General features: G+C 43.8%; 1 protein-coding gene across 6 annotated transcripts in view; it reads right to left on the reverse strand.

Moving 5' to 3' along the window:
- Nucleotides 1-8,901, reverse strand: part of E2F6 (E2F transcription factor 6) — a 37,787-nt gene extending 28,886 nt beyond the window's left edge. For 4 of the 6 annotated variants that reach the window (XM_045549050.1, XM_045549048.1, XM_045549051.1 and 1 more), the window contains exons 1-2: nt 8,501-8,869; nt 403-457 (exon numbers count right to left, since the gene is read on the reverse strand). In XM_045549050.1, the coding sequence (XP_045405006.1) occupies nt 403-457; nt 8,501-8,608 (163 nt within the window). In that variant the 5' untranslated portion in view covers nt 8,609-8,869. Of the gene's footprint in view, nt 1-402; nt 458-8,500 lie in introns of all 6 variants that reach the window. The other 2 variants (XM_045549047.1, XM_045549049.1) reach the window with 1 other exon arrangement.
- Nucleotides 8,902-11,807: the final 2,906 nt, after the last annotated feature.

The following is an 11,807-nucleotide window of genomic DNA, read 5'->3' on the forward strand; positions in this document are numbered from 1 at the left end:
ACTGAGATTAGGATCAAATTAGGAAGAAATTAGGGGTGGGGCAATCTATTATAAAGACTTCCAGAAGGATAGGGAACTAGAGCAAGTGACCCATCTCCTTTAACAGATACCCTAAACATTAACCTAAGGTAGGCACCAAGAAGGAAAGAGTAAATTTCTCTCACAGGAGGAATTTTGGAAAAATAACCTTAAATAGAGACTGTTCTATGAAAAATAAGATGGCATTTGTGCACCTTATTCAACCCACAACTCCAGGAGTTTTTACTCAAATTCCAAACTCTACATTTCAGTGTACAAATAATATATTTTATTTCAGTTTCTCCTCAACTCATATACATTCAAAATAAATCATTTTAATCATATTAAGTTCAAACTACAAAACTTATTCAGGAATCAACTTACTTCTCATGGACACATATTGTACATTATCTTCTAAATTAATCCTTATTTTTGATGGCTGAAAAAAAAGATGTAAAAATTTAACTTAGTAATTTTAAAACAACAATGCAAATGAATAGCATTTTACTCTATAATGTAAAGGGAAGGGTTTTTTTTCACCCTAAAGTAATAATCTGGGTGTGAGAAAAGTAGTCCTTCCAAACTATATCTACTTCAACTGTAATCACATCTGACAATGTCCACAGATTTAAATTTCTCAGATTGCATGGACGTGCATTATTATGGAAGTAGTAAAGAGAAGGAAGGGTGGGAATATGAATATGAGAATTTATTACTGAATAGACATTAACTTGGTGACTGCATCAGGTGCTGAGGATAAAAAGGAATGCAAAGATCATTAAGATACTGTCCCTGACTCTGGAAAGCTCAGTAGAGGTGGAACATCTATCTAAACTAACAAATGCTCATGCTTTGCTATTTAAGTATAAGTGGTTCCAAAAAATTTGCTCATAAACTTTTGCAGGCAGGCATGCCTTCCCATTGCAATTAATGTAAAAACAGCAGCACTTCTAATAATGGGAAACAATGCATGCTGTGGATAACTAGAAACTTCTGTATTAGATACATTAAAAAGTCTTTTAAATTACTGAAACAACCAGGGAGTTAGTAGCAGCTCCGTTATTAACGCTCAACCATTTTACCAGCTATATGGAAGCTATAGTAACATATTTAAAAACATTTCTTGCAAATAATAAAATGAAACCTTAAGATGAAACTGTGCAAACAGAAACTCCTATTAATCTCAATGCTTAGAACAAGGTGTAATGATGTCACATGCCTCCAGAAAGGCTGGGAACAGGTTCAGCTCTTGTCTAAGTGAAAAAACTGACCCATAAAGCAAAACTAGGGTGAGTGAATTTCACAGGTGCTCTAAGGAGAGAATCGACAGAAGTACTATGGATGCACCCAGACAGGGAAATCACAGAAGGATTCACAGGGAAGGTGGCCCCAGCTGAGCCTTGACAAACCAAATTTTGCCTGAATAATAAACCATAGGGAGGGAAGAAAAAGACTACTGGTACAGAAAATGAAACAAACTAGGGTGTGAAGACATAAATTGCATGGCATGTTTTTGAGAACCCACCTGTGTGGCCAGTGTAAGAATGACTTGATTTTGAAGCTGCAAGGGCATGCTAGCACCACATAAAATCATGCTAAGGAGTTTGTGCTTTATGTCATACATAACTAGTGGAGAATTACCAAAGGTTTCTGAACAAGACTATGACACAATCAAGTTCACGGTTTAGAAATAAAAGTATGGCAGCAATATGGCAAAGGACTGGGAAATTGGGAAGCCTTAAGGCAGGGTGTGCAGTTAAGAAGCTCTTTGCTTATAACAGTGTTAAGAAATCCTTGGCACAATGATTTCCTTATCATCTGATGATAGCATCTGTTAGCAAGTTAACTTGATACGAAATAATTCCATTGAGATAGAATTCCACTACAAAATTAGTTTGGTTGTTAGAATTGAAAGGAACATGTAGACCTGCTGCAGTGTCCAACACTGGAGACGGGAATGTCTGCCTTGGGGGCAGGGACTATGTCTGGCTAGCTCTCTTGAACAGCCTGGACAACAGTGACTTGTAAACATGGTATCCAACAGCAAAACTCTGAAGCAGTCCTATTAAAGCCAGACATTTGACAAGTATGACCAACTGTCATTGCTATTTTTACATTTAAGCTCTCTGCTAATTTAGTATGAGACAGGGGCTAGCTATTGGAGCAAGATTCTTGAATGAAAAAAAATCCATCCTCATCACATTAATTTGGAACACACACTAACAAATATCCTAAATTGTCAGAGATAAGCTCAGAGGTGACTTGCCGCAGCGGCTTCTGTTCTCAATTTAGAGCAACAGGGCCAGGCCCCCAAACACAGTCCTTACTGGCTGCCTCACTATCTGCTAGCCACATAGTCTGGAAGGGCATCTTTTCTGCTCTAGACCTCCCTCCCCCTTGTCTCCTCGTCTAGACAATTATTCACAGGGGTACTGGGATAACACTTCAGTTAGGCATAATACCTGGAGAAAAAAATGGCTTTCTTTTCCCCACTCTGCTATAAACGCAGTTCTATTACATATTGGTTATACTGCTATACGTGGGAAAACATTCATTTTTTTCCCCTTTGAATATGAAAACACTATCTCTTTACCTTGGAGAAATCACAAAAGTACCTTTGCCCCTGAGGGGCAGACATCATTTTATATATACCTCCTGTTTGCATCTTAGCTACAAAGTGGAGAAGGCAGCAACCTTCAAACTGAAAATCACTAAGGATGAGCTCAGTGCCCTGACAGGGCACACAGCTCTCTGGGAACCAGCAGCTCCTGATGGGCAAGCAGGCACATTTCTTCAAGTTCAAAGCTATTTCACTACTGCTCCAAATCCCACATCTAAAGACCTCTACACTTTTAAATCTGAGAGAAGTTTTGAAGAGCTTTTTCAAAAGTGGAGGAAGAAAAATAAAAGGTGAAATTTAGGTACTAAAATTCTAAGCACTGCCTCAAAACTGGTTGAAAGTTTCTCTATACAGATGCCTCTTTGTACCAATTCCATTTTGGGGAGCAATATTCCTTGAAGAGCTCTTTGGAAACACACCTTTCTCAGGGTGATTGCATTCTTTGCATCCATTCAAATGTTTCTTACTTTTCAATGTGCCAACTAAGTTGTACCTCTAACCAACACTATGTTCTCCCTTCTCAAAAATTCCAGAGAGCTTTTAAGCCATTTATTCAGGCAAAAAACAATCACCAAGATACATAACTAAACTCTGCACAGCAACACATAGCTTACTGAGTAGTTCCAATAATTAGCCAATTAAAAATTACTGAGATAGACACTCAAATCACCACTTTACAGGCAGGAAAACAATCATACATTCAAACATTTACAAAGCACCTACTTCATTTATTCAATAACTATTTACTGAATCTTTCTGTGAGAGGCACCAATGCACTGGGATATAACAATGAAATGGACAGTGGCCGCACTTAGAGACCTAAGAGGCGCCCACTGTAGAGAGAAGGATGCTTTGGAAGCACAAAGGGGGTGCCTAACCCAGTCCTGAGAGGTTAGGGAGGCTCTTCAGACAAAAGACATACAAATCTAGACTAGAAACACCATCAGAAGGAAACACGCATTTTTTTTTTTTAAATAAAAGAACAACAAAAAAAGAGCTTGTTTTGGAAGGGGGAGTGTGGGTAGGCAGGGTGTTCAACCTAGACAGAAAACAGCAAATTCAATGACCTGGGGGGGGTATGAAAAAAATACGGAAACATGGAATATTTAGCAATGATAAAGCAGTTCAGGAAAGGCAAACCCAGGAGCCAGATTGTGAAGAAGTTTCTACTCTATCCTGACAGCACTAGGAAACCATGACAGATTCTTTCTGCCAAGTGACATAATTAGAAATACACTTTAAAAGATCATTATTATGTGTGGAGAACATATGGAAAGTGAAGGGCAAGACTGGAAGCAGGAAAACTGCTTAGGAAGGCATTGCAACAGTCTGAAAGGCAGATGATGGTTAGAAGTGACAGGTACTGGTGATTAATAATTAGATTGGGAGGCTGGAGAGGGTCAGTTTGGAAAAGGGAGAATGCAAGAATGATGCCCAGGACACTGCCTTGGGCAATACAGTGGGTGTGGTACCATTTATTAAGACAAGACACGGCAAAGTTGTTGCCTGCTTAGGCAAGAAGGTAATTCTGATGGTTAACGTTAGGGACCAACCTGACTGGATTAAGGAACACCTAGAAACCTGGCAATGCTTTAGTTTTGGGCGTGTCTGTGAGGGTGTAGTTTCCAGAGATCAGCAGTAAGTCTGAGTGGACGACAGGGTGGGCAGACACCACCCCAAGGCGCTGGGGCCTGCAGAGAATGAAAACAGAAAAAGGCAAATATGTCCAGCCAACTGCGGGAGCTGGGACTATCAGTGCTCTCCAGTCCTTGGATAACAACTTCAGGCTCCCAGGCCTTTGGACTTACACCAGCCCCCCTCACCCCGGTTCTCAGGCCTTTAGCCTTGGACTAAGAGTTACACCACCAGCTTCCCTGGTTCTGAGGCCTCTGGACTTGGACTATCAGCATCCCAGGGTCTCCAGCTTGCAGCCGGCCTAGCATAGGACTTCTCAGCTTCCGTAACCATGAGCCAATTCTTCTAATAAGGCCCCTCTGATATAGCTATACATAGTCTTGTGTTGCTTAATGATGGGGAGACGTTCTAAGAAATGCATCATTAGGTGATTTTATGTTTGTGTAAACATCACTGCACTTACACAAACCCAGATGGTATAGCCTACTACATAGCTAGGCTATCTGGTATGCTACGGCCTACTGCTCCTAAACTATAAACCTGTACAGCATGTTACTGTACTGAATACTGAAGGCAACCATAATACAATAGTCAGTATTTGTGATAGAAATATTTCATCTCCATTGTAATCTTATGGGACCACCATTGTGTATGTGGTCTATCACTGAATGAAATGTCATTATGTGGCACATGACTGTATTTATATACCATATTGGTTCTCTCTGGAGAACCCTAATACAAGTTTTGGTACCAGAAGTGGGGTGTAGTGCACCTCCTCATGGATCCTGCTGGACTTGGGTCTAGCTATAGGTCTAGAAGAACAGAGGGGTTGTGGGTGGGTCCTCAGGAGCCCAGCACTGTCTTGCTAGGCAACTGTCGCAGGAGGCCCATGCCATTTCCTCGGGCAACGCAGAGTTTAGTTCCCTCCTCCAGGTGGAAAGGCTGACAACACTGTGGGTGGGAATGCTCCTGCCCCTAGGGGTGGGGAGGTCACTTCTGGCAAACAAGACTCATTAGGAGCTCAATGTGCCCAGAGTCATCAGGGTCTTCCCAAAAGTCCCCATCCCAACTTGCAGGATCCCATTTTCCCCAATCAGTGCCCTCACTTTACTCTGCAAGGCTAAAGAGTTCAACTTTCATTGTAATTCAGCCAGTCCCAGGACAAGTAAGGGCTCGCATTTGATTTCTGCAATTTCAGCCCTGTAGCTACAGAAGATTCTGACCCAGATCACACTTAGAAACTCTTAGGTCATTTGTATGGAGCTGGACCCAAGAAATGGAATCCCTGAACTCATTCTTTTCTTTCATCACTTTGTTCAGCGACACTAGAAGGAATCAACCAATGTTATTATCTTCCTTGGTTTTCCACAAATGTTCAAAAGCACCATGTATAGAGTTACTAAATTCCCTGTCTCTTATAAGCAGCAAATTGGGAGTATCAAACACATTTATTTTGTGTATCTCTATAAACAAACAGTTCACACCATGGACTATCAGTGCTCTCTGTACTATTAGAAGTAGGTAGAGTCCTTAGCATTTTTAGGTCTAATCAGATTAGAAAGCCAATTCCAGAAACTCAAAACCAATTAAGGAAACTCATCCTTAAAATTCTGTTCCTCTAGAACTACTCCTGGTACCAAAATCTGTATCAGTATTGGTCTGTTTCTCTGGAGAACCCTGACTAATATAGAAATGAATTCAATTCTGGATATACAGTAGACCCCCCAACAGTACTGACCCCTATATACATTATGATTTTTCCTATACATACAAACCTATGATAAAGTTTAGTTTATAAATTAGGCACAATAAGAGATTAATAACAAAATAGTATATACTACGATAAAAGTTATGTGAATGAGGTCTCTCTCTCTCAATGTATCTTAGCAACCTCAGAATATGACTTTTTTCTTAGTGAAAACTTTCACTTTTCCACTTAAAGCACTTTATGGCTTCTCTCTGGCATATCTGAATTGCCAGCATCACTACTCTTGTGCTTTGGGGCCATTATTAGGTAGTTACTTGAACATTAGTACTGTGATACCGCAACAAGTTGCTGTGAGAACCAAGATGGCTAGTAAGTGACTAACAGACGGTAGCATCTACAGCATGGATACACAGGACAAAGGCATAATTCACATGCCAGGTGGGATGGGACAGGACAGCTTGAGAGTTCCTCACACTACTAGAAATGCAAGCAATGTACAACTAATGAATGAATTATTTATTTTTGAAATTTTCCATTTAATATTTTTGAAACATAATTGACTACAAGTAACTGAAACCAATAAAAGCAAAATCTGAGACAAGGGGGGACTACTGTATGAGTTTGAAATCTAAGTAGGAATGTCTAGTAGACAGCTGGAAAGCCCTAACCTGGATTTACAGATTTAGGAGTTATTATTACTAACATGATAACTGAAACAACCAGAGTAGGTAACAATAACTAAGACTTCAAGGGATGTGTGTATCTTCTGACACTAAATGCAAAGTTAAGTGGTTTTTCTATAGTGAGAGTTTAGAGTTTTTATCAAATTCTCAAAAGATTAAGAACACCAATACAGACGGTACCAATATACAGTTGACCCTCAAACACAGGCTTGAACTGCAGATTCACTTATACTCTGATTTTCTTCTGCCTCTGCAAACAGAGACAGCAAGACCAACCCTATTCAACATGAAGATGAGGAGGATGAAGACCTTCATGATGATCCACGTTCACTTAATGACTAGTAATATATTTTCTCTTCCTTATGATTTTCTTAATAACATTTTCTTTTCTCTACCTTACTTTACTATAAGAATACAGAATATAATAAATAAAACACATAAAATATACATTAATCGACTGTTCATGTTATTAGTAACATTTCCAGTCAACAGCAGGCTATTTGTAAATTTGGGGGAGTCAAAAAGTTAAGGTGGATTTTGGCTTTGGGGAGTTGGCATACCTAACCCCATGTTGTTTAAGGGTCAAATGCAGACGGTAACACAAGTCCTAGAAGTAGCAAATGAGCTCCCGTATGAAGAATGTGTAGAGAAGGTAGGCAAGAACCCTGAGTAACTCAACAAGTGAGGAATGGGGAGAGAAAGAGGATGACAAACAGAAGCCAAATAAGCAGATGGAGCTTATGTGGTGTCAAAACAACTCAATGGAGAGAGCTTCCAACAAGAGTGGTTGATTGTGTCAAAACTACAACAGTTGCTGGAATTGACAAGATTGTCGGTGACCTTGATTAACAGTCTTACAAGTGTGCTTAGGCCAGAGGTCCCCAGCAGTAGGTTGCGTGGTAATGACAGACAATCAAGTGGACACAAACAACTTTTTCAAGAAGTTTGGCTGTGAGGGGAAGAGCTACAGTAGATGGGAGGGGATATGGAATTAAAATACGTTACCTTTTAAGGTGGGGTTGGATTTAGGATGCAATTTAAATAGTCAAGAATTTATCACCTAGAGTCAGACATTCTTAGGTTAAACCCAGGTTTCTCCACTTAGTATCTAACCATGGGCAAGCCACGTAACATCTCCAAGTCTGTTTGGGTAACTATAAAACAAGGATAATAATCTTTTAAGACTGCTGCAAGGGCTTAAATGAGATAACGCTCACAAAAAATTTGGCAGGAGGACTTGGCATAATGACTCGGGTAAATGTTTAGTTACGACTACCAGTTATGGGAAGAAAGCGGCAGAGAAGTTGAAAATATGGGGGGAAATGGAAAGGACGGATTCATCAAGAGCCCTGAGAACCCGGGGAATACAGCAACTAGTTTAGAGCAAGAGTAGAGGAAATTAGCCTTTTACAGAAAGGGAGCCAAATCTCTCACCTATTTTCTCCATCAAACAGGACGAGAGATAATGGGGAGCTGCAGCGTGGGAAATGTGAGGGGTGGACAAGGTTTTAAACGGCTGCAGATAAGCAAAAAAACCGGAGAGGTGGGAGAAAAGAAGAATAAGTGGTAAGTTGCAGAGATACACCAGGGTTCTGCCGAGGAAGGATAACACAGACTTTCTAACGCAAAGTTGAGCAACACTCTCTCACAGTGCTCTGCAGCCCCAAGTGAAAAGCCGATAAGGCTGGGAAGGCGGGAGAATGTGGTTGGCAGCACGTGAGGGGCAGTGCCTGGCCCGGGACAGCGGCCACCGAGAAGACGGGTCATTCGGGCTCGGTGGCAGCGCCGGGGGGAGGGGGCCGGACCCGGGAGACCCCGCCCCAGCCCGGCACTTACCAGCAGGCTCTCCACGTTGATGGGGTCCCGGCACCGGCGACGCACCGTCTCCTCCGCCGGGTCCACGAGAAGGCTGGGCAACTTCCTCGCCGGCCGCTGCTGACTCATGCTGCCGGCCGGGCGGCCCGCGCCCCTCGCACCCCGCGAGCTCTCCCGCCTTCTCCCGCCGGCGCGAGCGCCGCCCCCAACACGCCGATTTCCGCGGGCCCAGCCGGAAGCGGGCCCGCCGCCGGCTCGGAGGCGCCGCCCTGCTAGGCCGTCCCGCCCGCCGGCACGCGCACCGCGGCCCCACGAGCCCGAGCGCTCCCAACGCGGACGGGCTGGGAACACGGCGCCCCGCAACGCTCAGGCCGCCGGGCCCGCCATCTTCCGCATGCGCAGTGCGCCGCGCCCGTGCGCATGCCCGCCGCCGCGGAGCGCGCCCACGCACGGAGCCGCGTCCCGGCGGCCGGCGCCCGGGAAACCCGGGCCACGGAATCCACGGAGAGGACGGGGTTGGGAAGAGGAAGAGGCGGAGCGGGATCGGGATTGCGGAGGAAGGGACGGGGGCCAGAGAACAGCGCAGCCGGGAGGGAAAATGCAGTGGCCGCCTGGAAGGTCCTGACGCTGAGGACCGAGAGTCTCAGTTTACCCGAACGCGCGGGCGTGTTCACTCTTGGGCTTCCTCCGCTCGTCTCACGCTCGTCAGTGTCGACGCTTAGTAAATGCTGGTGACAAACCATCGTGGAATGGTTTACTTCTATGCTCCTTTCTTTCTCTCCTGTCCTCCTTTGGTGAATGAGTTGTTAATTACTTGTGTCAGGTATTGGGGTGGGCACAGGAGATATTCATTTGAATATGGCACAAACTCAATCTCAAATTTTGGTGGAGACAGATAAACAAAATATTTTAAGCCGGAGCCAGAAGGTGTGTTTTCAAATCCTGGCTCCCTCTCCTTATAAATTAGAAGACCTCAAGCCAATTATTATTATTATTATTTTTTTTTTGAGACAGAGTCTCACTCTTGCCTGGGCTAGAGTGCCGTGGGGTCAGCCTAGCTCACAGCAACCTCACACTCCTGGGCTCAAGCGATCCTCCTGCCTCAGCCTCCCCAGTAGCTGGGACTACAGGCATGCGCCACCACGCCCAGCTAATTTTTTATATATTTTCAGTTGTCCAGCTAATTTCTTCCTATTTTTAGTAGAGACGGAGTCTTGCTCTTGCTGGTCTCGAACTCCTGACCTTGAGCGATCCTCCGGCCTCGATTACAGGCGTGAGCCACAGCCCCCATCCCTCAAGCCAATTACTTAACCTCTTTGTGCTTCCATTTCCTCATCTGTAAAATGGGAATAATGACAGTACTTGACTCATAAGGTTGTTGGGAGGATTAAATGAATTAATGAATACGGTCATTAGGGACTAGCACGTGTTTGAAATAAGAAGTCCATGTGGTAAGTACGGGCTTGGAGGGAAGCAACTGGTCAGACCAGGGGCTTCTACCTAGCCCAAGGGCGGGCAGGGAAGGCTTCCTGAGGAAGTTGCCTCCACACTGAACTGACTATAAACTTCTTGAGGTCAGGGGTCTTCACGAATCTTTGTATCTCTAACATGTGGCACAATACCTGGCAAATAATAAGTGCTCAGTGAATGTTTGCTAAATGAACAACTTGAAGTAAAAGATGACCTAGGGGAGGTCTTTAGAAGATTTCATTTTGTTGCAGAATGGAGAATTTCCCAGAGCGGTTAGAAACCGCTGCTTTTAGGACATTTATTCAGCATCTTCTATACATCTGGCATTCTGCACACCTTTGCTCATGTATATCTCATATCAAAACTGAAGGACAGGTATTTTTCTGCCCAGTTTACAGATCAGGAAAATGAAGATCCGCAAGATCACAAACATAACCCAGGGTCCTAGGCAGGCAATGGTAGAGGCAGGATTTGACTCCACAGCTGACTAATTTCATATTCAGGGCCTTTAGAAGATTCTTGAAAGGTGACTAGGTTCTCCATGGCCAAAGATGGGGCCAGGTGAGTGAAGGTGGGGTGTGGATCAGGATGGGCGTGGCAGGCAGTCCAGGCTAAAGAAAGAGCATGACCACAGATCTGGGGACAGTCAGGGCAATAGCACAAGACTCAGACACTCACTACACCTGTTGTGTGGCTTTACCCTGAGACTTAACATTTGCATGTTTTTTGAGCATCTATCACGTGCCTGGCAGTAGGGTAGGTGCTGAGGGGAGAATTGAATCTGACGGGGCCTTGCCTTGTGTTCTAGGGGCTCCCAGCCTGGTGGGGACATGTAACTAGAAAGCATAAGTACGAAATTAGAATATGTCTAACACACTATGACAGCAGACAGGAGGAAGAAAAAAAATAATAACTGAATTTAGTGTAAACTACAAGTGCTTTTTCACATATCTCCCTGTGAGGTATATATTTCGGGAATACTTTATAGGTGGGGGTACAGAGGCTCAGAGAGGTTAAGTGACTTGCTCAAGGCCATGTAGGGACTCAAAGATAGGACTTTGGCCACCAAATCCTTTGCTTTGTCCACCATAGTCTTACATTGGCACACAGATGCAGTTCCCAGCACAGAAATTCTAGCATTTCCATTTCCAGTCCTGCTTTTGCGTGTGCTTCCTGGGGCAAAATGGTCCCGAGGGCAGACTGGAGTGTGGGCTTTGGGACTTTACAGTTGGGGCTGAAATATAAGCCAAGTGCACAGGATGCCAGAGCAGTGCTGAAAGACCTTATCTGTCAGAGGATGTTAATATTTTCACCTCCCTTCTCCTTTAACATGTGCCCTCTAGAGGTCTGCGAGGAAATGGCCATATCCAGTAGGACTTTCTGTGTAGGACTTTCTGTGATGATGGAAATGTTCTGGCCATCATGAGCCCTTGAGCACTTGAAATAGGGCTAGTATGTCTGAGGAAATGAATTTTAATTTAGTTTTTAATTTAAATATCCCCATAGCTAGTGGCTACCATACTGAATAGCACAGGTGAAGAAACCAAAACTGTAGGTATCATTCAGTCCAGTTGCTATGGTCTGAACGTTTGTGCCCCCTCCAAATTCCTATGTTGAAACCTAATCACCAGTGCGATGGTATTTGGAGGTTGGTCTTTTGGGAGGTGATCAGTCATGCAGGAAGAGCCCTCAGGAGTGAGCTTAGTGCCCTATGAAAGAGACCCCAGAGAGACTCTTGCTCCTTCCACTGTGTGAGTCTGTAGCTAGAAGGTGAACCTGGTGAGTGGACCCTCACCAGACACTGAATCTACGGGTGCCTTGATTTCGGACTTCCCAGCTTCCAGATATTTGAGAAATA

This window comes from Lemur catta, chromosome 4 (genome assembly GCF_020740605.2).
Source record: "Lemur catta isolate mLemCat1 chromosome 4, mLemCat1.pri, whole genome shotgun sequence".
Classification (NCBI taxonomy): Eukaryota; Metazoa; Chordata; class Mammalia; order Primates; family Lemuridae; genus Lemur; species Lemur catta.